Source organism: Leguminivora glycinivorella, chromosome 16 (genome assembly GCF_023078275.1).
Source record: "Leguminivora glycinivorella isolate SPB_JAAS2020 chromosome 16, LegGlyc_1.1, whole genome shotgun sequence".
Taxonomy (NCBI): Eukaryota; Metazoa; Arthropoda; class Insecta; order Lepidoptera; family Tortricidae; genus Leguminivora; species Leguminivora glycinivorella.
Window position 1 is genome coordinate 18,326,888 of NC_062986.1, and position 25,926 is coordinate 18,352,813.

At 39.0% G+C, this 25,926-nt stretch overlaps 2 protein-coding genes across 3 annotated transcripts; both read right to left on the reverse strand.

Annotated features, from left to right (window-relative positions):
• Positions 1 to 7,680: 7,680 nt before the first annotated feature.
• LOC125234952 lies at positions 7,681 to 9,316 on the reverse strand. Its single transcript, XM_048141374.1, has 2 exons — positions 9,123 to 9,316; positions 7,681 to 7,887 (listed from the first exon to the last, which is right to left on the reverse strand). Exons 1-2 carry the CDS (start codon positions 9,258 to 9,260, stop codon positions 7,681 to 7,683), a joined length of 345 nt encoding a protein of 114 aa, XP_047997331.1. The 5' UTR covers positions 9,261 to 9,316.
• A 12,549-nt stretch (positions 9,317 to 21,865) lies between these two features.
• Positions 21,866 to 25,715, reverse strand: LOC125235031. Of its 2 annotated transcripts, XM_048141495.1 has the most exons (3): positions 25,384 to 25,715; positions 25,072 to 25,245; positions 21,866 to 22,113 (listed from the first exon to the last, which is right to left on the reverse strand). In XM_048141495.1, exons 1-3 carry the CDS (start codon positions 25,562 to 25,564, stop codon positions 21,923 to 21,925), a joined length of 546 nt encoding a protein of 181 aa, XP_047997452.1. In that variant the 5' UTR covers positions 25,565 to 25,715; the 3' UTR covers positions 21,866 to 21,922. The 2 variants fall into 2 exon arrangements, with proteins under 2 accessions (XP_047997452.1, XP_047997451.1); XM_048141494.1 differs by having other exon boundaries at positions 25,072 to 25,715.
• Between the last annotated feature and the right edge of the window lie 211 nt (positions 25,716 to 25,926).

Consider the following 25,926-nt stretch of genomic DNA (forward strand, 5'->3'; position numbering starts at 1 on the left):
CGGTAATTGCACAAAAGATCCCGATGCCCCACGCCCCACGATCCTAACATCCTTCAGGTATTCAGGAGCTTCTCGACCATCTCCACGTATCCGATGATGACGCTCATGGGTAGCTCTCTAAAGTCCTTTAGCACCCAGGTAACCTGTTCCAAAGTTCTTAACTCTTTGTCTAGCGAGGGCGTGACATTCACACATTAGATGTCTGACGGTCTCTTCCTCTTCACCACACATACGACAATCAGTATTGTCAGCGTGTCCCATCTTGGCCAAAATTCCATTGACCCCGTAATGGCCTGTGAACACCCCCGTTATAATTTGGACTTGTCGTTTGCTTAGTTTCCCTAGCTTTCTGCTCCATCCAGAGTCTCCCCTTTGCAACCTGTCACTGCAACATCAAAATTCCGTGTTCTTTGGACTTCTTAATTGCTAAGATTGGCACTGAACCTTGATCAGTTTCATGAGCTATGATAATAAATTCTTTCCCTTCCCCGTTTGATAATAAATAAATAAAATCATCATCCTCCTTGCGTTATCCCGGCATTTGCCACGGCTCATGGGAGCCTAGGCCCGCTTTGACAAAAAGTCCCAAGATTTGGCGTAGGCACTAGTTTTACTAAAGCGACTGCCATCTGACCTTCCAACCCGAAGGGTAAACTAGACCTTATTGGAATTAGTCCGGTTTCCTAACGATGTTTTCCTTCACTGAAAAGCGACTGGCAAATATCAAATAACATTTCTCTCATAAGTTCCGAAAAACTCATTGGTGCGAGCCGGGGTTCGAACCCGCGACCTCCGGAACGAAAGTCGCACGCACTTACCGCTAGGCTACAAGCGCTTTATATAAATAAAATAAAATAAATACATATTATAGAACATTCTTACACAGGTTGTCTGAGCCCCGCGGTAAGCTGAAGAAGGCTTGTGTTGTGGGTACTCAGACAACGATATACACCATGTTTTCTTTTTGTTTTCGTTAAATTCGACACGTCGTTAGGTTCATTATTAGGAACCATCCTGCAGTATGTCACTTTTAGTTAAATTCGCAAAAATAAATTCTTCATCGTTTTCATACATAATAAATGAATTTATTAGTGTGAGACACCCTTGAGAATTACATTCAAGTTAGTGTCAAGTGATTGACGGCACATGTCAAAGCAAATAACATTAGGAATTGGTAAAGGCTGACAGACACGTGTTGAGTAATTATCTTAATTTTTTTATAACTCGATAACCGTAAAAGTTAAGACGCTTGTTTCTTAGAGAAATTAATAGTATTTGATCTAAAGAACCTTCCCTTAAAGTTAACGGAATTCAATAAAAACAGGGTGTATATAATATACAAATACTTATATACATAGTGCCTACGCCAAATCATGGGATTAGTTGTCAAAGCGGACCCCAGGCTCCCATGAGCCGTGGCAAATGCCGGGATAACGCAAGGAGGATTATTTTACTTATATACATAGAAAACATCCATGATTCAGGAACAAATATCTGTGCTCATCACACAAATAAATGCCCTTACCGGTATTCGAACCCGGGACCGCGATAATACAAGCGTGATTTTATATTTTTTCGTGTGTATTCATCAATTTATAGTGTACACCCAGCATAATCCAGTGAAAATCAGTCCACATAATCGCTTATAACCTATTTCGTTACCGGGGAAATAATAATTCATTTTCCACGTTTTCCCTACTGTTTGCGGTCAAACACGCTAATTATGTGCTTAATCATTTCGTGGGTGATTAGCGAATTATTTGTTGGATACCTGATTGTTGGGGGGCCATATTTGGCCTCATTATAACATGTACAATTGTACACATTCATTTTGGAGATATTTTTGCCCGAGATACAGGTTTCTCTTCCTAGTTCGGGTGCACGTAACACTGCACGTAATATTAAGTAAACGTATAAAAGTGACATTAGCAATAAGGTTTTTTCAATTAATTATTCTTATTGTTGTTACATAGTTCGATTAATTTAAAAAAGCGCTGGTGGCCTAGCGGTAAGAGCATGCGACTTTCGATCCGGAGGTCGCGGGTTCGAACCCGGCTCGTACCAATGAGTTTTTCTGAACTTATGTGTGAAATGTCATTTGATGTTTGCCAGTCGCTTTTCGGTGAGGAACACATCGTGAGGAAACCGGACTAATTCCAATAAGGCCTAGTTACCCTTCGGGCTGGAAGGTCAGATGGCAGTCGCTTTCGTAAAAACTAGTGCCTACGCCAAATCTTGGGATTAGTTGTCAAAAGTGGACCCCAGGCTAATGAGCCGTGGCAAATGACGGGATAAGGCTAGGAGGATGATGAGTTGGATTTATTAAATATGTCATCAAATTATCTGATGTATATTTTGTTAGAGAAGCAAAATATAATACTAAATTACAGTACTTGCCTATAAGTATCGCGGAAAGAGAAGTGATTGTCGAATGTCCTCAGTAACGAATGAAAACAAATTTCATATTATTATTTTTAAATTAAAGATAAATGCAAAATTCATACCTCCGACAGCACTCGAATCTGCGTCTATCTGATTGCCGGTCGAGCCGGTGTATTAATTTTTAAATTATTCCTTTATCTTAAACATTAAATAAATGTCATATACAAAGAAAAAGTGACCAAGGCCTCCAAGTGTTCCGAGCTGGAATCGAACCAGCGTACTCCGTTAATCAGACGGATGCCTGTAAAACCACTCGGCCATCGGATCACGAAAGAAAGGGTCGAAATTCATCCGTCAGGTTAACGGAGTACGCTGGTTCGATTCCAGCTCGGAACACTTGGAGGCCTTGGTCACTTTTTCTTTGTATATGACATTTATTTAATGTTTATAGTATAATAGTAGTGTTACTACTTAAAAAATACAAATTAAAATATTTTCAAATGAAAATAATTCAATTTGTTATAAGACTTCCTTTACCTATTTAAAATTATGAATCAAAACAAGCAGTTTATGTACAATAACACAAATGCAAAATAGTTGATCTAGCCTTCTTTACATAATCTCTGTAAATTCAAGTTATATAGCAGTAGTATAACTATTTTATGTTTCAGTTTACAGTAGATTTCAACAAATTTAATTAGAAATGAAGAACTAAGTCGCAGCAAACTTGGCGTAAGCGAGTTAACTATAATCCTTCAGTGCAGGTACGGCACGGTGTATAATTGTGGAACCTCGGCGTTGCACTTCTAAATTAAACTTTGTTCCTCTTGCGACCTTTTCAATTGTTATTATACAGTGCAACTTTTGCGCAAATGAAATATTTTTACCAAATATTTTATATTTGGGTTTTTTGGTTGACACATTTGTATAGAAAGTTGTAGCGATGTGGCTAAAAACGTATCGTTTGCCTCTAGAGGTTATTTTACGATTGGGTTGAATCGAGCAGGACCTATGCTCAAAGAGGCGTTTACAATTTATTCGTCAATAGGTATTATTAATAAACCTGTTTGTCTCATCAAATTAAATTTCATATACATTTAATATTAAAAGTTCTTATCGTATATTACAACATAGGTAGTCTATTTTATCACGAAAATGTCAAAAATTAATTGATTACTATCACGAAATTAATTTTGATAACGATTGTCAGGGCCACTTACATCACCTGCTTAATTCAAGGTTAGTGGGCTGTCAAACTGTCAAATTCCATATAAAATAGTGGGTTAACCCTCCATTTTCAGTGGTGCAAGTGATAAGGGTCACGAGGGTAGATCTAGATCTAGAGTTTTTGCAGTTCGACCATATTAACAAATAGAATCTGTTCTAACTAAAAGATTCTACAATTTACCTCATCGAAAAAGGACTTAAAAATGGATCTTGAGAGCATCAAATTTTATCGTCCTTGTTAGTTTGACTACCTTTTAGTATAGGACTTACATTACTAAAACATTATAATAAACATAGCTTTATAAGCTTGGATTCAAAATCACCAGGTAATTAACTGGTTTTTGAAATTCGAACTATGTGCAATTTCCACAATGTTGCTATTTCAAGGACAAATTATTTCGATTTATCGGATTTCACCAGTACCTAAACCCTCGATTTATCATGTTGTATGCCTTTGCCGGCATCATCTTTAGCCTGGCAGTTTTTCCGGTCCAACAACATTATTTGGGTTTGAGTGTAATTTTTTTTTTATTAAAATACCTTACTTTATGTATAAACTTGGATAGAAAATCAGCAGGTAACCGAAACTCGTAAATTACCTCCGACTACCCGGAAACCTAGACAATGCTAGACCAGTCTGATGTGGCAGATATATAGCGGGAACGCTCAGTGAGGCGTGCCTAGTTGGGATCGGGACCTCTGTAGCAGGATTTCATGATATTGCGGGACGTAAGAACTGATCAAGTCATTCGAATACTACTGATATCAGAATAACGTCAATGTTGACATTTTTAAATTCAAATTAAACATACCCATCATACAAACGTATTATGGAAAGGGAGAAACGATTTTTATCAGCTTCTCTATTTCAGTAAACGTTTATGAATGAGGTGAGTTTTCGAAGAGGAAGAAACTTCGAGCTACAAGCGGAACACACCGTTTCTTGAGCAGTTCGAAACTTAGCCCAAAGTGTCAGCAACTTGCCCAAATGCCTATTCATGAGTACGTTAATGCCGTTGATATAATGATAATGTCGCGGCAACGACTAACTGACTTACCTCTGTGCATAACTGGGTACATTCCTAGTTTTCTCCAAAACAGCATAACAAAACCTATGATGTTTCATACATAAATGTACTCCAGGAACGGAGTACTATTAGAGCCACTTGCACCAACGAAAATGGAGGGTTAACTCGAGGGTTGACTCACCATTTTATATTGAATTTGACAGATGACGAGCTCACTAACCCTGAGTTAAGTGGTTGGTGCAAGCGGGCCTAAGCCGTAAAAATATGCGTGACTAATTTGGTTACACCTTATAATTATATAATAATTAGTAATTTCTCGAAAATATTTGTATTTGTTGTGCCAGAACTAACACTGGGGACGTTACTCTGTCGACACACAACACTATCGTGATGTAAGCGGAAAATAATATCGATAGTCGATAAATCAAATATAGTTAGTGTGCCGACAGTGTAACATCTCGTCACTACTTTTAAACAATCTCGTATCTCACGCTGTTCCTCAAAGTTAAAACGCAGTAAGTCTATATGCATTCCATACATACTTACTACAATTTTCTTTTAATTGACAGACGAAGATACAAGTTTTTTTAAAAGTAGTGACGATATCCCTAGTGCGCAGACAGTTCAAGTTGATAATCACGACCAAGTGCGGGTAGTTCGAAAAACTCGCGCGGATGTCAGAAGCTGTGTACGAAACGTATCTTGAGCTTCCAAGTACAATTCTAGATGTCGCTGACCCTATTACCAAACTAGCTAACGACATGTTTATATTTAGAATAGGCTCAAAATTGGTTTTGATTGTCCGAAAAAGAAATAGTGTGGAGAGTTTTTAGTAGAATGAATATACGTCTGTTGATTATTTAACACAGTATTTGTTATTTGCTATTCCAATCGAGACCAGGGGCCCGTTTCTCGAAAGGTACAAACCTTGTATTACAAGTGTGTTTCCATGACAACCCATACGATTTGACAGTTCGCGCACTTGTAATACAAGGCTTGTACCTTTCGAGAAACGGGCCCCTGGTATTTATACAATCTGTTGATGTCATTTAAAGCCAGTCTTCTCCGAGACCACGGGTCAGTTTAATATGTATGTATATTTAAAATTAATTATGTGTAATAATGGTGAAAGTTTAACCCAGTGGTTTTTACTCACGTTAATACATATATCTTGATTGGCCAAATCTTGGGATTAGTTGTCAAAGCGGACCCTAGGCTCCCATGAGCCGTGGCAAATACCGGGATAACGCAAGGAGGATGATGATGAGTACAGTCAACAACACAGCTGTGTATACAGACAAAGTGCCAAAAATATGTATACAGAACTTTATTACCTGTACATAAAGGTGTGTATACATATTTTTGGCACTTTGTCTGTATACACAGCTGTGTTGTTGACTTTACTTACTCAAAGGTTTTATTTTACACATTATAAAAACGATAGTTAATTAAAAATTATAAAACTCCCCATTTGACGTAATTGTTCACGAGTCCTTTTATGCGTTCCAAAGCGATCTCGTTAGGTTTTATCTGAAAAAAAAATTACAAATACTAGATTACATACGCATACCAGTAAATTAAGAAATGTCTCAAGTCATAATGTCAATTGTTACACAACAATAGAAAAGAATAGAAAAACGTTTATCGCAGAAACCATTGACATACAGCAACACATACTTTTGAAATTGAAGCTCTCTTATTTTACTAGCCAGAGTGTGTATCAGGGGGAGCGAAAAAACACTTTTCTGGAACTAACTAACCTAATAGTTATCAATCAATGACCCTTTGAAACCTTTGTGCAAATTTTTAGCTTTTTAAATCAACATCTTCCGCCTCCGCATTAGGTTTTAAATTTTGAAAATCTCATACAAACCTGAAAATTTAACTTTCAGATAAAAAATGTTTTTCGGCAGTATTATGTTCAGTATACAGAAACTATCAAGAGTTGCGAAAATAGCGTTAAAAATCGCCAATTTTCAGTTTTTTAGCGGCTATTTTGGCCAAATGTACTGAAACGGCGAAATTTGGCGATATTTGACGCTATTTTTGCAACTTTTAGTAGTTTCTTATAATGATATGTATCAATAACATAATATATACTAAACATAATACTGCCGAAATTTATTTTTTACCTAAAAATTGAATTTTCAGGTTTGTATGAGATTTTTAAAATTTCGAACCTAATGCGGAGGCTGAAGATGTTGATAAAAAGCTGAAAATTCGTACAAAGGCTTCATAGAAGCTTCAAGCTCACCTGTATTTGAGTTAAAAGTCACCTTCCAGCTTGGGCGCGTCTTCTGGGGCCAGTGTCACCGTCGCTGCCAATATGAGACATAGGAACAGACCTAAAGGTCTCCACTGAAAATAAGAATATCACATCGTTTAGATTATTTTATTTTTTATTTATTGAACAATTACCTAATTATACAGACGGTCAACCAAATCTTGGCACTAAAATTGTGCGAAATTCAAATTTTCGCCCCAACATTTTCAATCAATTTTAAGTGTTACGGGTCGACTATGAATACTATGATTCTGCCAACATCAAGGTTTAGGAAGACACGTGCTTTATGAAGGGAATTTGCCGGTGAGCCTTATCAATTTTCAAATTTGCCGCCTTTTTTAGTGCCCAGATTGATCGTCTATAACTGTTCTCCGTAAAAGACGAATAAAATCTAAGAATCTAGAAACGTACGTCGGCACCGTCCATAAGAAAACATTTATTATGTTTCAGAGGGCCCTACAACGTTTGTTTCGTTTTCTTTTAACGCCTTGATTGCTAAAAAATAAATGAAAAACATTGCCAAAAGTGCCAATGAAATTTGAGCAGTTTCAACTCTGAATATTATTATGTTATGTTAAGGACAGTGGGAGGACAGTGTGGCGGCGGATCTGCGTCAGTTTCAAGTCAGTAACTGGCAAGAGGTTGCGCAAGACAGGGATAGGGACAGGTGGCTATCTCTCATTTTGGAGGCCAAGATTCACTTTGGAACACTGAGCTAAAATAGTGAGTACCTTGATAATGTCCGCATCATAAGTTTTCCTAGGATAGGTACACGTTCTCCACATCGACTTGAAGTTGCTTCAGCGCGAAAGCCAGTTGCTCGTAGTAATGTTCCATGATTCGCTGGTAGTACAGACGTTGAAACTTTTCGTCGGAACCAGAGAAGACGAAATACAAGAGGTCGGATAGTTGGTGCCCGGTTCTAATGGTTTGGAAGTCCAGAGGCACGATCTCCAGCTTTCCGTTCTGTAAATAGATAAAATCGTTGAAAACGTGATAACTGACATTTGTCAAACATAATTTATTTATACAGCTTTGGTAAATTTTAGTACCTATATGTGGATTTTAGAATATATTTTAAGAATTAATAAAGTAATAGTGTGTGAGACATGATATGGAACTAAAACAAGTTAATGATGAGATGGCGAGTAACGGAGATGTATGGAAGAGAAAGACATGCTGCGCCGACCCCAAGTGACTGGGATAAGGGCAAAAGAATGATGATGAGGACTACTAGAGTGTAAAAAGTACTAAAATCTACTAAAATAAATGTAGTGGTCACCTAAAACATAAAAAGGGTACACTTATAACCACCTATCTCATAAAAGTAAACAAGCAAAACATGTTAAAGTATCGTTATGATTTTCTGGCCGAGTTCATTTCGAAATGAGAACTTATTTAAGCAATTAGTAATTGTAACGCTATTATTGTAATCCGTGCAATGCTCTTACCAATTGAGCTACGGAAGCCACGCCGGACTTCGCAAATCTTTCCATGCCTATCCTTTTGTACACACGTCTTGGGGTGACGTGTTGGGGTTACAACATGTAATAGTCTGTCGGTAGATGGCGCTAGACGTCACCCCAAGACGTGTGTACAAAAGGATAGGCATGGAAAGATTTGCGAAGTCCGGCGTGGCTTCCGTAGCTCAATTGGTAAGAGCATTGCACGGATTGCAAAAATGGTGCGGGTTCAAGTCCCGCCGGAAGCGTAAATTTTTCCATTTTTTCCTTTAATATAAAAATGTTTAGAATCGTTAGCAGACGTTTCTGCTTAATAAAAATTTATTTTATTAAATATGTTTATTAAACGCCCCATATTTCAAGAATATGTACTTTTACAGTGATTTTTGTCAAAAAGGAGTGTTCTATAACTTATGTTTCCTCACTAAATGAAAGAAAAGTCTGACAATCAACAAGAAAATCACTTATGACAGAATAATTACATAAACTGACTATGACTGCATACGACTATAAATTACATAAAAATATAAATAAATGTTTCTTGATTTAGTCTGGATTAAATTTCAGTTACCTTAATTTCTAGTTTATTCTTTAATAAGTATAATAATATGACATCGATAGCATGTGGTGACAAGCATTCTCCGTAACTGATGGAAGGCTGCAACTCATGCGAGTTACAAAACGGAAGTAACTAAATGTACTTTTAAATTAAAATCAAATTATAATTATGAAACTTACGTGACGCCTGTGCATCAAATTGCTCGGTCTATAATCTCCGTGTACCAAAAATTTTATCTCTTTCGATGTCATCAACGTCGGCATAATCTCCAAATTTGAAGACATATAGGTACTTTTGCAAGCGTTTGTTATAATCATCGCTCAAGCATTGACTTGCAGCGACGAGCCCTATTTTCAAAAAGTTCTCTATAACTTCTTTGTTTGAAAACGTATCAAATTTGAACCCCCTTACTATATCTTCGAATTCATTAGGGCTTTCATCAAGGGCGTGGAATTTAGCCAACTGCGTAACGGCTGCAGACGCATATTCCCATTCAAAAGTCTTCATTCTATCAAAGCTTTTAAAACCTCTTGCATCAAGATCCTCCAGAACCAAAATTTCTTCGTATGGATCTAAGAGATGCCCGTAGTGCTTAGATAAATGTAATATATGTTCAGCAGGAACTTGGAACTTGTTGTAAAGTCTTTCAAAATGGTCAGCTAGTTTGGTGTAGAAAACTCCTTCTGTTTCGTATACCTGGCCCGCGAATTCAGTGCTTTCTCTTACGGATTCATTTAAAATCGCAGCTTTGGCAAATATTTTTATGTCATTGAGTAATTATTACTTCGTATAGAGGAGCTATAGCAAACAACGAACGTGTCACAGCCTGTAAGCTGAAGGCGGGGCGAGGGGGCGGGGTGTGAACCAATGGCCTGCTTCCGTAACGTCGCAAGCGCTACGATTTTACTCGGCGCTTACGACCTATCGGTCGCGATGATGAGCCCAGCATAGAGTGCGTAGATTAGAAGTCGTAGTATAGAAGTGACAGTGGGTTTACGTGGGCATTTTTTAATTTATGACTCTCAATTTTATTATCGTGAGTTAACAAGAAACATAAATCGCTGTTAGTTTTGTAACGACAATCAAGCTTGAAATCTGTATTTAAAACTAAACTTTTTTCACGTTCTGAATTTAGATTATAGCTTAGTATAATTGACATAATTAAAACAATAACGATGTTTTTATTGAAATACCATGCTTAATTATTGTTGCAAAACTGACAGCGATTTAACTTTTTTTTAAACAACTCTGTGAGTTCCAATTTTTTTAAATGCTCACATATAAAGCTGCATACGGACTGAGCGTTCATGTGTACGAGTAGCCGCAACTGGATATTAGTTATTTATGTGACATTTGCATAATGGTAGGCATTAAAACATGAGTGTTGTTTTTGTTGTATTAATAAGACAACATGAGTGTTTTAATGCCTAATTATGTATAGTCGCACACATAACTTTATCTATCGTCCCATAGAAAATTTGAATTTCGCGCGTTTTTATACTCTCATAATTTGCTTGACCGTCTACCTACCCAAATTCATTCAGGCAGGTTAGGTAATGCACTTACATTTACAAACTCACATGAAATTCGACACGCGTATTGAGAATCTGTTATAGACCGACATGTTGGAAAACTGCAATTCTGACAATAATAATTAAATAACCTTTTTTGCGTCGATAAATATATATAATTTAATGTATGATAACTATGATAAGAAACTTGAACTAACTTGCGATATTGTCACGTCTGCTTTTGTTGCATTTTTTACTCTTTGGTTTCAACGAAACATGGCCGCCGCAACATGGCGCTTCGGCATGAGTTTATAATATTGATACATTTTTTTAAAAGTAAGCGTGTTTAAAAACAAAAATGCAGTACACCTACGTATGAAAAGTCACTCCTTGGCTTTTGTTAGATTTTCCTGAGCAGTTTGTACAGTACCTCACTACACATGACGGCATTATTTAGACGAAATATTTTTCATTGCGATACGTCAATCTACCACAGCCGTTCGGCACAGACTAAGCGCGTTTGTGCCGATCGGCTCTAAGTGTTGTTACACAAAATCAAGTTGAGGTGCCCTCTCTAGTTTACATAATTACTCAAAGTTTTATGTCTGGTTTTTGGGGTTCTGATATCGTACCCAAATATAAATCTGCCGTGTAGTTGGCCCCTTCAGAAGAGAGAGGCTTGACATCTATTTTACATTGTAGATAATTTTCTTTTTTTGCAATTTCTTCAAGAAACTTCTTCAAACGTTCCTGTCCTTCTGCCATTGTTTAGTTACACGTCTTTTCTAATACAAATGTTTATTGTCACTGATACAATGCAAAAGTTGCGATATAATTAATAACTACACGAATACTGATACTACCAAAACTCGAGGTTTGATAAATCGGCATGTCATCGTGAATGTATAAGGTATTAACTAGATAATCATAGAATTATTTTCTGTTATTCAACAGACGTACAGATAATTATTCCGGTTAATCGTATCGGGGATTTAATTTAATTATACTAGAAGTTATTTATGTAGAAGGCCCAAAAATATAAATTTCATTCCACAATTGTTTTCGCGCGATAAATATTAACTGTAAAACCACAAGCTAACTCAAATTCATCAATTTTTTTACATTTTACATTTACTAGGTAATGCTTTAAATCTCAATTCTACTAGCCAATTTACGACATCGACATCAAGTTAAAATTTATAATTTTAGAACAAAACGGGACTTAATCGCGTAAACACTTACATTTATATTAGGCCCGACGTTTCGAACATCACATTATGTTCGTGGTCACGGGTAGACTGGCGAGGAATTGCATCAACATCTTCTAGCCGCGCGAGTTTCTCGAACTACCCGCACTTGTTCTTGATTATTCACTTTTGCGCTAGGGTTGTCACTTTGCCTACACACAACACTCACGACATCAGCCGGTGTGTCCCTCGGTGTTTTTTCACGCTTACATTTGCTAATCACTGGATTCCACGAAGAAGAAATTCCCTGTCCCTCATTTTGGTTGAAATTTCGATGCTTCCTAATTTCAATCGCTTCACGTACTTTTCTGCTGTAGAACAGACGTTCCGTTGATAGAATTTTGGGACTATAGAGCTCGATCCAGTGGTTTGGTCCCGACTGTAGCAGATGTTCAGCTACCGCAGACTTATTAATTTGGCGGTTTTTGACAGCCGCGATATGCTCCTATGTTTACGCGATTAAGTCCCGGTTTGTTCTAAAATTATGAGTGCAAATCGTGTTAGTCTAAATCAATATATAAGTTAAAATTTGTATGAAAATACAATACAATACAAATCCACTTTATTGCACAACCTCAGAAATGTACATAGGAACACACACATAACAATAAATTTTATTACAGAGGTAAACAACAGGCGGCCTTAAAACAAAATAAAATAAATAAATAAAATAAAATAGTATTAAATTAAATAGTTTTCACTCTTGCGGTTAAATTGGAACTTGTTGGTGTGGTACCGTGAGATAGTTATTTGTTATACAAGGGGGCAAAGTTGTATTTTAACGCCGAGTGTGGAATTGAAAAACGAGCAAGTGAAAGGATTCTATAGTTGAACCACGAGCGAAGCGAGTGGTTCGAGAATAGAATCCTGAACTTACGAGTTTTTTAACACACGAGAAGTAAAATACATTTGCACCCGAGTGTAACACAAAACTTTTCCCCTCACTATAGCGAGGAAACTACAACGCAAAAAATGCGTTTATCACTGCTTCCAGGAGTTCCACAGGTGGTAAATCATCTTTATTACTAGATTCACCTACTTTTATGAATTTTAAAGCATTTGACTTTATTCAAGGTCAAATTACTTTACCCACTAGTGGATAAAATGCGTTTTTACCCGCTGGTATTAAAGGACAAAACACGTGTTTCCGAGCTAGTGAGGGGAAAAGATAATTATAATAAGGAAACCTGTCTCAAGTTGTTTTCGTACAAAGAACCAGGGTGCGTAGCCGAATGACACAAACGCTCACGAAACGCTCACGAAACGAAACGCTAGTAGATATCTATCCCTATCGCTCTTGCGTATTGGCGCGACAGAGCCGGACTACGTTTCGTTTTCGTTTGGCGTCGGAGAAATGCCATTCGGCTACGGGGCCTGACAAGATAAATATTTGCGTATAATTTATGCAAGGTACGAACATAATTTACTTGGCATTAATAAGTACAAACACTCTCAGATGCGAAGTTCAAAGCATCTTTCTATTATGTAGGTATTAATTACACTGTTTCAAGAACGTCCATACTATTTATCCATAATTTTATTATTTATTATTCAAATAAGTTACACATCATAACAGTAAAACCAAAGCACTGTGAAACTAAAAAATAAAAACAATAGGTTTAGCACATAAAACAGTAAAAATCAGACAAAAAAAAAAACAATATTCTATTTAGGCGACGACGTAACAGCGTGGCTCCGTTGTAATGTAAATTTGTAAATGTATAAATAATATTGTAAATGTAAATTTGTGTTTGTCTGTATCGCTGTACTAATTTAGATGAGATTACATCATCCTCATTTTCACGACACGTGGAAAACCAAGAACAAACCGGTCTCTCACTCCCAGAACGTACAAGTTGTGGACTTGATTCCATGCTATGACATGGGGTTCTTCAAGAAGCAGATATTTAGGGTTCACAAAGGTCGGTAACGCATAAGTGACTCCGTGATGTTACTTATGTCAATGACCAGCGATGACTGCTTCCCATCAGGCGGCTTATTTGCTCGTTTGCTGCTTCATAAAAGAAAGAGAGTTTGAGTCCCATAGCTATAAGATTTTCCAAAAATTCATCCCTCGAGGGGTAAAAGTATACCTCAATTTTATCCCTAAAATAATTTAATTTATGAATCGCCTGGTCATTAATGTGAGCATTATACTCAAGTCGAATTATTTGCCCCATCTTTTCATCAGGCGTTATCTTGATTACTAATAAGTTAGTGTATAATTAATATTAATATATTTTCAGCTATTTTAATAAAATAAATATTTATTGTGTTTTTTTATTGTTTGTAAAAAACATAAGCATTAGGAACATTTTACAGTAAGTACCTGTTTTGTATGCGACTATGTTGTTTTTACCCGAAATCGAAGAGACTGTCAAATACTTGGATTGATTTATACCGATTCAGGAAAAAGTTTTCTATTTTTTGCGGTGAAATATGGCAACCTGTGAAGGTTGAATGTGGAACTTATGGGGGAAAATAACACGGTTTTAATGCATTTTTAGGGTTGTATACAAACATTATTCATCGATGTCACACCAGATACAAAAACTAGGTAAGTAATCATTGCAAAATAAAGTAAAAAATATAATTGAAAGTAAAAAAAAAATAAAAAAACGAATAAATACAGGTTAAGTATAGACGGTGTAACATGCATGAGGAAACCGAATAATTTTAACAGGGTATTCCTCATCATATTAGAAGAGTAAAACGTCATATAAACTGTTCTGAATTTCGCCTACTTTCAAAGTTATAGCACAGAATATATAATAGTACAAGTACAGAAGGCCCACTGCTTTGATGTTCACGAAATGCCGCCTTTTAAATGCCTACATCATTCTAACAAAGAAACGAGCCACATGTGCGCAGCGTCGGACGATAGGGTTGCCTATGGATTAAAACGAATTAATACTCCGATAAAATGTTATACTATTATATTCCAGTCTTGGGTACATTCAAGGTATATATAGAGTATTTATATATTTTTGTTTAAGTCCCAACATCACAAGCCTTATTGAACTTTTCCGTGGGACTTAATCAATAATAGATATATGTAAGATTGTCCTATTTTATTCATGATGTCTATTTAACTAAGCATTATTAGCCATTCATACGCGGACATCGCATATTAAACTTCAAAAAAAACTCGCGACGTAAAGTAGGTACTTAACAATAGTAAGTGCGGACGTGCATTCCGTGAGAACGCGCGCCACCCCTGATTAGGCCGCGAACTCGCGGCCGCCAGCATGTACTTGTTGCGCGGCGATAGAATCGCGGAGTGAGCCGCCCCTGGTGATAGGTAAGCATTAAAAAACAATTACTTATTATTTCTCAGAACAAAACGCTGTTTTGCTAGCGATGATGCCGTTATCGGATATAATCTAACCATCCTCGTTGATAGATATCAAAAAATAACTAGTGACTCATTGCAAAAAAGTATTTTTTTAGAAAAAAATTGTGAATTTTTGTTTTTACTGCCAGTTTTATAAACAACAGTTACCTTTTATGTGAAAATACATCCGATAAAACTAAAAAAAAATACACAAAGAATTTTTTTTTGGCGAAATTTGCTTGACATTTTATCTTTATTTTGCCCTCAGAAATGCGTAGTTAAAATCATTCGGTTCCCTCATGTTAGAAAATAGAAATAGAAATCATTTATTCGTGATAAGTGAAAACAGAAATTATTTACACAACACAAAAATATAGGTACATAGTATATAATAATTGCCACGAAATGGTCCCGACTCAGCATGGTATTAGCCTGGGAGGGCCAACGCTGATCTTCCGTCGGGGCCATTGCGAGTGAAAACACGGAAAGCACACACACATCACAAACAGGATAAAAAGTACACCACACCGTGTATACTTAACCTGTTTTTAGGGTTCCGTAGTCACCCTAGGAACCCTTATAGTTTCGCCATGTCTGTCTGTCCGTCCGACAAAGTGGTAAAAGAAAAAGTGAAAAAAAAAAAAAGTTTTGTTATCGTATAGTCTTCTAGTCGAACAATACATTTGTAGATAATATTTGTGCATAATATTTAGACGGCATAAAGTTGTAATTTGCTATTTGATAGCAAGTTGGATGTGTTGGGAATGCAAGATACCTAACACTCCTCCTCGCTTCGCTCGTCGTCGTACCTAACGGTGACTCTGGGGCAGTTTTTCTTTTCTGATAGCGAGTAATAATTCTGCTAATGTAATATTATGCTACAAGATTATTAATGGTACACACAATTATGCTAAAGCAAAGTCGACCAAAGTAATGTTCTGTAAAACAATATTCTGCCAAATGTATCTTATGCGTGGTAGTAATAATGCCAACTAAGTTTTCTGCAAAATTACCATTCGATCGAAAGTGTTTCTGCGAAACATGTTATGCGAAGTGTGTTTCGGACTAAAATTATTCTGCCAGATGAGGGTAACCCGTTTCCATGACGTCATCGCCTCCTTCCTGAGTCCGCAAACAAAGCACATATGTCCTCGACACTAAGTCTGACCTTGAGCAGATAGGAAGTTGTGCAGTACCACAGGGCTCGGTAATGGGAAATAACCTATTCTTATTATTGGTAAATGATATTACTACTGCCTGTGGTGACCCTGAGTTTGTGATGTTCGCCGACGACACTTGTCTCATAGTGAACGCGGCTAGTATTGACGCCTTGAAATTGAAGCTAGGGCATGTAATGGGCCAGATTACTAAGTGGTTTTCGACAAATGGGATGCTGCTTAATGTTGAAAAGACTAATGTAGTACATTTCAGGTTAAGAAAAAGTAACATTCCACTAAACATAGTAGTAAATAGCTGTACCGTCCCTCAGGTTGACGCAACCAGGTACCTGGGCTTTGTGATCGACGCCGGGCTGACGTGGTCTCCCCACATTGACTACGCGTGCGGCAGGCTGTCCTCGGCATGCTATGCCCTCTCGAGACTGGCACCAACGTTATCAACTGAAAACTTAAAGAAAGCCTATTTTGGCTATTTTCACTCCATTTTGATACAAGGTGTAGATCTCTGGGCGGCATCCGCTGGCCGGGACAGGCTGTTCATTTTACAAGATTAGATTAGATTAGATTTCTTTATTTCATGATAAAAATTACACTATAAATTTGCTACATGTCAAAATTATGTTTATCTTCTCATCATGATCGTCAAAAATTACTTAATAAATTCCAAATAAAAATAATTGTCTCCCAATAAGGATCGTCATTTACAAAGAAAGAAAATACACATGCCAAGCTAAATAAAATTAAAAAATTAAGTTACAATATCATGAAATTATCACGAAGCAAGAAAATATTATATAACAGAGAAATATAGGTATAATAATATCATTGGTCATTAAAAATTCAAATCCATGTACTCATTTACAGAGTACAGGGGGTTAACTAACAAAAGGTTTCTCAATTTGCGCTTAAATGCTTCGTCACATGGCTCATTTCTCAGATCGGCAGGTAAGTGCTCATAGTAAGTAGGGCCGATGACTCGAAAAAGAGCTTTACGCATTATAGACCGAAAACCAACAGATCACCCGGCTCAGGACCTATTTAGGAAACATAAAGTGCTGACTTTGCCCTGTATTCTATCAGCTTGCAAATATGTCCGGTCTAACCTAAATGACTACAAAACATACGGTGAATCACACAGAACTAAATCAGTGAATCAAGTCAAAGATTGTCACGCAGACATAACCTCCTAGTGCCACCGCGACGCAGACTAGCAAAGGCCCGCAAGATGCTCGATGTTGTCGGACCTAACCTATATAACTATGTTTTTAATACTAACAAAACGTTCAGTGGGTAATCATTGGACCAAGTGCGGGTAGTTAGAAAAATTCTTACATCCAGAAGATATTACTTTAGCCAGTTGAGTGTTGTGTGTTGATTTTAGCCAGTCTGCTCCGGGACCACGGGGACAATGCCGTCCTTGAAACGTTGAAGGTTAATGTTAGAAACATAGTTAGTTATACGCAATTAAGTCCCGTTTGCAATCCATACTAATATTATAAATGGGAAAACGGAGCGACGGATTGACGTGATTTTTTAAGTGGAGATAGTGGAAGGGATGGAGAGTGACATAGGCTACTTTTTGTCTCTTTCTTACGCGAAAGCTGCTGGCAACGTCTAGTTTTAAATAAGTGTAAAAACCGTGAAAGTTTATATCAGTGTTTCAAATCTGACTATTATTATTTCAGGAGCCCCTAGTCCATTTTACCCGTGTAGAGAACTGACATTCGATTTTATTTACGTCGAAATTTATTCATAGCCGATTCGATTCAATTTTCGGGACGAGACCTAGATAGCATTCGTCAGTGAATAGGGACGACGAGATAGTTGGCTCTGAATACGAGATATGGCCCCCGCTTCGAACTTCACTGACTTACTACTACACTCAACTGGCTCAGCGACCCAAAAAGGATTTTGTCTCTCTCTTACTCAAAAGCAAGGACGATATATAATACCGGGACAAACAAAGCCAAGTTGTAAGTTTCTGTTTGGTCCAATGGTTTGTCTGTTTGGTTGACTGGTAGAGAATGCCTAAAGGCATTAAGTTCGCCATTTGTACTTCATGTTGTGCAATAAAGGTTAAATAAATAAATAAAGCCCATACAAAAAAGCATACCCCTGAAATGTATGGGCCTTTTAGATTTATAACTAGATTGCGCTGTTTCGCAGCCCGGAAGTGGCCACAGCCAGTGGCGTGTTTTTATTTTTTATAAGAACAAATGACATGCTTCTTTATTTTAACATTATGATATCATCTCAATACACATTTGGAAAAAAAAAATGTATGCACCAGGCATCATCAGTTATGGTAGTATGTATTTAATAGATGGCGCTAAAAAAATGAGGTACGATTCTTACTCCGTGTCTTGCGTGGGCGACGGTCGCGCGACCGTCGCCGTCGCGTCTCATCACGTCGTATACTTCCATATCGATAAGGGTTGATTTTGTATGCGTCGCATCGCCGTCGCGCGAGCGCGCGACCATCGCGCGACCGTCGCCCAGAGCCACGGCGTTAGTATGAAGATTGTAAATGCTATACAGAAGTCATCCTCGCTGAAAAGTAAAAGCAAAGTCAGATTTTAACTGGAAATTCACCACCGTCCTCTGTCATGGCGGCAGGTGCCTAGGACACACACATTAACATTTCAAACGATAGAAGGCAAACGAGTAGACAAGTTGCCTGATGGTAAGCGATAGCTGCCGTTAAGTTTTGCTGCTATCTGTCTGTCTGTCTGTATGTCCGTCTGTCCGTCCGTCCGTCCGTCCATCTGTCCATCTGTCTGTCTGTCTGTCTGTCCGTCCGTCCGTCCATCTGTCTGTCTGTCTGTCTGTCCGTCTGTCTGTCTGTCTGTCTGTGGCATTGGAATTTTTGTTTGAAAGCCGAGTTAGTCTAGAGTATTCTTAGCCAAATTTCATGAAAATCGGTCCACTATGTCACGGTCGGGGTTTTCCCAAAATTTAAATTTTCGTCCACCAGTTAATAATAAGAATTATAAGTTATCGTAGACAGGCATCAATTTAGTATCAAAATCTATAACAGATTCAACTTCTAAGAGCGCTTTAGATTCGAAGTCATCGTCAAAATCTTACAAACTTTACAAACCAAATCTAAATTCATCCACATAGTCAAAACTTATTATTATATATATTATTTTACAAAGCGTGAAGTAATGTTTACAAGACAACTCCGGGCTCAATACCAACATCTTCTTTACCAACCAGCATGCAACTCTGATGTATATAAGAGAAATGCATTTAACATGTGTATTGTAATTTTTAACAACCTCCCTAAATATTTAAGAATGTTAAACAGCAATTCCCGTCAACTTTGTACAAAAATTAAGGGAAAAGTTAAATTTGTTTTTATTAATTCCTATTTTGTTACCAAGATTTTGTTGATTAATTGAGATTTTATTAAGTTTTATTTCGTCATTAAGGTTCTCTAGTATCTATATTTTCTTAATTATAACAATTATCCTGTATATATCTTACGAAAGTCGAATTATGTTACTAAATGTTGGTAACAAAATAGGATCAATTAAAATTTGCTGACGTGGCATTGTACAAAGTTGACGGGAATTGCTGTAAACGGAAATGAGGATAAAATTGACTGAGTGGCTACTTGGACACTGTTTTTACTCAGTTAAGGATTATTTGGAATGTAATGAGGATTGCTGATTTGGTGTTGACATAAATTATTTTATTGCTTTAGCTTTTGACAATTCTGGAATAATACCCTAGTTTATAATTATTACTTTTCATTCATTGACTATCCTAATTCTACTTTACTGTCATTTTTATATATACTTTTTTTAATTGTATAATGATTGCATGCTCATAGTTAGTTAATTAGTACTCGTACCTTCATGTACAAACTGTAAATAATTTGCATGTTGATGTTATGTCGACGGGATACTGTGACTAAATATTTTACTTATAAGATCTTATTGTAACGTATTCATGCAAATAAATATTTCTATTCTATTCTATTCTATTCTAACTCATTCATTCTAAACTCGCTTTAAGGGTCCCATTTCACCTAGACCTGACGACGGAGTCTTATGTACATATTTCTAGATCCAGTTTCAAGTTATAAAACGGTTTCAGGCAAAGCCTTAAAAAGCTAAAAGTATTACAAACTTTGACTCGTATTGAAATTTATCCACAGAGCAAAAGCTTATAAATCAAAACTTTTGTTTTGTTTTGTTTTGTTAAAATATGTTATTTTAGAAATTGTTAGTTAGATATTTTTTTGTTTTATTTTAAGTTTAATTTTAGAATAACCATATACCTAATGTTAGAACCTGGTCACAAAGTTTCACAAGAATCTATTGATAATTGTCACCAGTTGTCCTATCTCTAATGACAATCGTTGACGATAAGTAAAATAAAATATTGCAGAAAGTTACTAAGCTATACATTTTTACTGATAAAAATATAACCCATTGGACATTTTTTTTTTACTTTTCTTTTTCAAATAACATTGTGAAACGAAATTGTGTTTCGGTCCGCTGTGTTATTTGAAGAAAGGGACACTTTACAAGTTTTTTTTGCTATTTGCAAAAAGATTTTAGTGGAAATAGTAAACGTGCTAATTATACCCTGACCAGATTCTAAGTATTATTTTACAGTGTCCGGACATACACAATTCAATTGAGTTATAAAAGCAAAATGTTACAAACTCCCACCCAAATTGAAATTCATCCACAGAGCAAAAGCCCATAAATTAAAACTCTAAACTAAGCTGATATAAACAACAAAGCTAACAAGCTCCGGGCTAAGAAGCTTAAGAAATTCTGCTTCTGGTAACAACATTTCGCCAGAATAGGTTTAGAAGAAACTTTAGAGAATAACATACGGACATAGCAAAAGCTAATCAAGTTAAGGAAATAAATATAAATACATAAATATTAAAGGACATTCTTACACAGATTGACTGAGTCCCACGGTAAGCTCAAGAAGGTTTGTGATGTAGCTACTCAAACAACGATATCTTTATAATAAACATAGGTATACTTATATAATAGGTAGAAAACGTCCATGACTCAGGAACAAACTAATATCTGTGCCCACAAATTCACCCCGACCTAGGACCGCGGCTTAGCAGACATAATCACTAGGCCAGACTGGTCCTCAAATCTTAAACCGAATCGCTCAAACAAGCTAAAATTACAAACTTCAACCCTAATTGAAATTCATTCACAGAGCAAAAGCCCATAACTTTAAACCGATAAAAACAACAAAGCCCCAACCTTCGGGCTAAGAAGCTTAACAAGTTGAATATTAAGTTAGTTGTTTAATTGAAATTGGAAATTGTGGTGCGTCCGGACTGCAGCTCAGGTGGAATCATTAATACTGACGATGGCAGGTATCATCTGAAGCGGTACTGTTCAATGTTCCTAATCAATCAATCAATTCAATTTATTTTAGGCAAATAAGTCCACAATTTTGATAGTAATACTTACTTCGTTGGCGCTACAACCCTTTGTGGGCCTCCACAATCTTCCTCCAGTTTTCACAATGTTTGGCGACCTTCTTCCAGTTAGTAAACTTTCCCATCTTCCCCAGGTCTTCTACACAATCTATCTAGCGTTTCTTCGGTCGGTGTTTTATTGTGGCACCCGTCTTGTCATTGTATTGTATTGTATAACGGGCGATTTTCCGCAACTCGACGTCTAGCGCCTATTTTGCGTGATAAGAGGGAGGGGTTGGCTAGTCCTGCCATCCCAACTCCTCGAGAAATCCTACCAGACCCTTGATGTTGAGTAGGACCTCGGGGAGGTCTCTCGGAGATCCGAGATATTTTGCCCTGTATGGAGCCACCCCGCTGCACTCCAGCACCACGTGAGCAGCTGTTTCCTCTGTCTCCATGCACCCTCGGCACAGGGGACTGTCCGTAGCACCTGTTATGAAAAGATGTTTGTTAAATAGTCCATGACCTGTTATGACACTGGTTACCATTCTCAGACGGACCTTCCCTAGTTGAAGGAGCGTTCTTGTGAGTTTTCCACTGATGCTGGGCATGGCCATTTTCGCTTGCCTGCTTCCAGTCTGGTTTAGCCAGTGTGCTGTGTGTAGTTTCCCTGTATATGATAGTAGCATTGAGCGTACCTTGCTGAATGGTATCGGGAGAATTGGTTCTGGGCCAATGGCCCCCGCACTCGACCCCTGTCTGGCTAGCTCGTCTGCAGCATCATTACCTCGGGATCCGCTGTGTCCCTTGATCCATTGTAGGATGATCTCGTTTTTATGACTTACCTCCATTAGTCGTTTATGGCATTCGTGTATGAGTTTGGATGTAATTAAATGGCTCCTTAAAGCCATAAGGACTGCTCTACTGTCAGAGAGTATGCGGATGGAGGATCCTACTACCTTCCTTGCAGTTATAGCAGCTGCCGCGTTAATGATGCCCATGCACTCAGCTTGGAAGACCGAGTTGTGAGCTCCTAGCGGAGTGGTAATCGACATGTTCAGGTCTTCTGAGAAGGTCCCAGAGCCCGACCCGTTGTCCGTTTTCGACCCATCTGTGAAGATTCTAAGCTCCTTGGGATTGAGCCCTTCGTAGTTGTCGTCCTCGTATAATTGTATCTTGTACCTTTTATCGAAGATGACATGTTTTTGAATTCGATCCGTACCTGACCTGAGGATTGGGAATTCGTCGTATACTTTTTCCAGGCATTTTGTGTGAAGAACTCCTGTGTTAGACCAGATGTTGAGTGTATTTAACCTTACCGCTGATAAGCTTGCTTCCTGCTGTATGTGCAGGTATAGCGGTGGAAGGCCCAACATGACCTCCATGGCTGCCGTCGGAGTAGACTTCGTGCAGCCAGTGGTAGCCGCACATGCGAGCCTTTGGAGTCTTTGTAGTTTGTCTCGCACGTTGCCTAGGTTTGTTCTTGGCCACCAGACCAGAGCACCGTAGCAGAGCATTGGCCGGACTATCGTCTTGTAGAGCCAGAGGGTGATTTTCGAGTTGAGTCCCCATCTCTTACCGATCATCCTTCTGCATTGCCAGAAGACGACTGCCGCCTTGTCTATTCGTTTGTTGATGTGGTTGTTCCAGCTGAGTTTGCTGTCGAGGGTTAGACCTAAGTACTTTACCTCTTCTGTTAGATTTAGCTCAGCTTGGAAAAGTTTTGGTTTGGTAAAGTTGCCAAGAGACCTTTTGTTAGTAAACATTACCATTTCTGTTTTAGTGGGGTTGACTGATAGGTCGAATTCTCGGCACCAGCGTTCCACAATTCGAAGCGCTGACTGAGTGAGATCGCAGACTGTACTGGCAAATTTACCTGATATTAAGATCGTCAGATCGTCTGCGTAACCTATTGTATAGAAGCGTTCCTCGTTCAGTTTGGTTATGAGGTTGTTGACCACTAGGTTCCATAGCAGCGGTGACAGGACTCCCCCTTGAGGGCATCCCCTGACCGCCTTTACTGCCTGTGGCTCCCCAGCATACCTTATAGTCCTTTTGTTTAGCATGTTCATGATCCACTGAATTAGTCCAGGTTCCACGCCGTGGCTTGCCAGGGCGTTCCCTATACTGTTGAAGTGGGTCTTGTCAAAGGCGCCCTCGATATCGATAAATGTGCCGAGACACATTTCCTTGTCATGGATCGCTCTTTCAATACGGCTTACTACCATGTGTAACGCCGATTCTGTTGATTTACCTGAGCTGTATGCATGCTGATTGATGTGCATCGGTATGTTTTTAAGCGTTCTTTCCCTTAGGTCTCTGTCACACAGTTTCTCCAGGGCTTTTAACAGGAATGATGTGAGACTGATGGGTCTAAAGGATTTGGAAGCTGTGTAGTCATTCTTACCTGGTTTGGGTATGAATATTACCTTAACATCCCTCCATTTCTTGGGAACGTAACCCCAGGCTAGGCACGCCACCATAATGTTCTTCAGCTTGTCCTGGATGATTCCTAAACCCCACTGTAGGAGGGCTGGGAAGATGCCATCCGGACCGGCTGCTTTGAAGGGATGAAAGCTGTCAATGGCCCACCTTAGTTTTTCAGCGGTGACGATTCTATGAGCCATTTGCCAGTTGTTCTCTGATGTGTTATGTTCTTCCTCCTCCTGCTGATCTTCGTCCGGTAGACTTACGCATCCCGGAAAATGGGTCTCCAGGAGTAGGCGTTTAGTCTCCGTAGGAGAGGATGTATATGTACCGTCGGGTTTCCGCAGTGAGCCTAGCTGAGTCGTGGATTTGCATGCTAAGGTTTTCCTTACCCGATTGGCGTGGTCTAGTGTTTCGATGCTGCTGCAGAAGTTCCTCCACGACAGGGATCTCCAGTACCGCAGTCTTTGTTTGTACCTGGCCTTGGTTTCGTAGTAGTTGTCCCAGTCCACCTCGGCCGTCGTGTTCATAGCCCTGTTGAAGAGCTTCCTGGTCTTTCGACGGAGTCTCTCTAGTTCGGGGCCCCACCAGTTGTGTCCGACTATAGCAGTTCTGGCTGGCGGGTTTAATGGGCATGCTTTTTGGTAGCTGTCTATAAGGGCGTCAGTCAAGACGTTTACCTGGTGTTCTATTTGGGCCGGTTCCCGAGGTTCGGCCGATAGACGGGACTTGTCCAGGTTTTCACTCAGGGTTGTCCTAAATGCTAACCTGTCCGTCTTTTTGGGGTTTCTGCGAGTTGCTGGAATGTCATCTGATACTTGTAGGTTGAAACGAATCCATCTGTGGTCTGAGCAAGAGGCCTCCGGAGAGACATGCCATTCCGTGATGAGTTCGCCTACCTCCTCTGAGGCGAGAGTCAAGTCAATGATTGTCCTGCATCGTCTGTTTACAAATGTTGGTTCAGCACCTATATTTTGAATGTTTAGATTGGTAGTCACAAGATATTCCACAAGTGTCTTACCTCTGTTGTTACTGGTCTCCATACCCCACAAAGGGTGATGCGCGTTAGAGTCGGCCCCGATGATGATTGCGAGGCCTGTTCTCTCGCAGTGGCTGACCAGTCGTTGTAGTTCGAGTGGCGGTGGCTCGTCCTCCCCGGGCATGTAAGCCGAGACGAGGACTAGGTCGCGACAGCCTGTTGGCATTGGAACTTGTAGTTTAATCGCGCACAGATCTCTGGAACAAAATTCAGTGAGCTGTTGTGCACAAATATTGTTTGTAGTTAGAATGCATGCCCTAGGGATGGCATGCATCGTGGAGTAATAGAGCTTACCTTTGGTGTTGGAGAGCCCTCGTATGTGTCCGCTGCCCGTCCAAGGTTCTTGCAGGAGGGCAACGGCTGTTGGCAAACCTTCCAGACAGCGTCTCAGTTGGGCCGTAGCGGCCACGCTGTGCTGGAGGTTTGCTTGGAGCACCTTAGTCGGTGTCCATGTTGACGGTGGTGGGGGCTTCATCCTGCATCTCCCCTCCCTCCTTCAACATGTCGGCCAACCCCGTCTCTATCCATGCCGTCAAGTCCTCGCCCTCGGGTGGTGCCCCGGCAGGTCCCTCACCAATGCCGAGGAGTTCATCCTCCGAGAGTTCGGTCGTCGTCAGCTTGGATGTCGACGGGGGCGTCCTTCTCCCCGGAGGCAGATGCAAACTGCACGGGGGTGGTGCCCATGGCCTGTTGGTCCGGGACCACTACGCTCGCGGTCCCTAGGGTAGTACCCTGCGGGGCGGGCGGTTGGTCCACATATTTACCCCCAGGACCCCTGAACTTGAGATAGATCGTGCCCATCCCACAGCTCAGGGCTCTGCCCCTTTCCATAAAGGC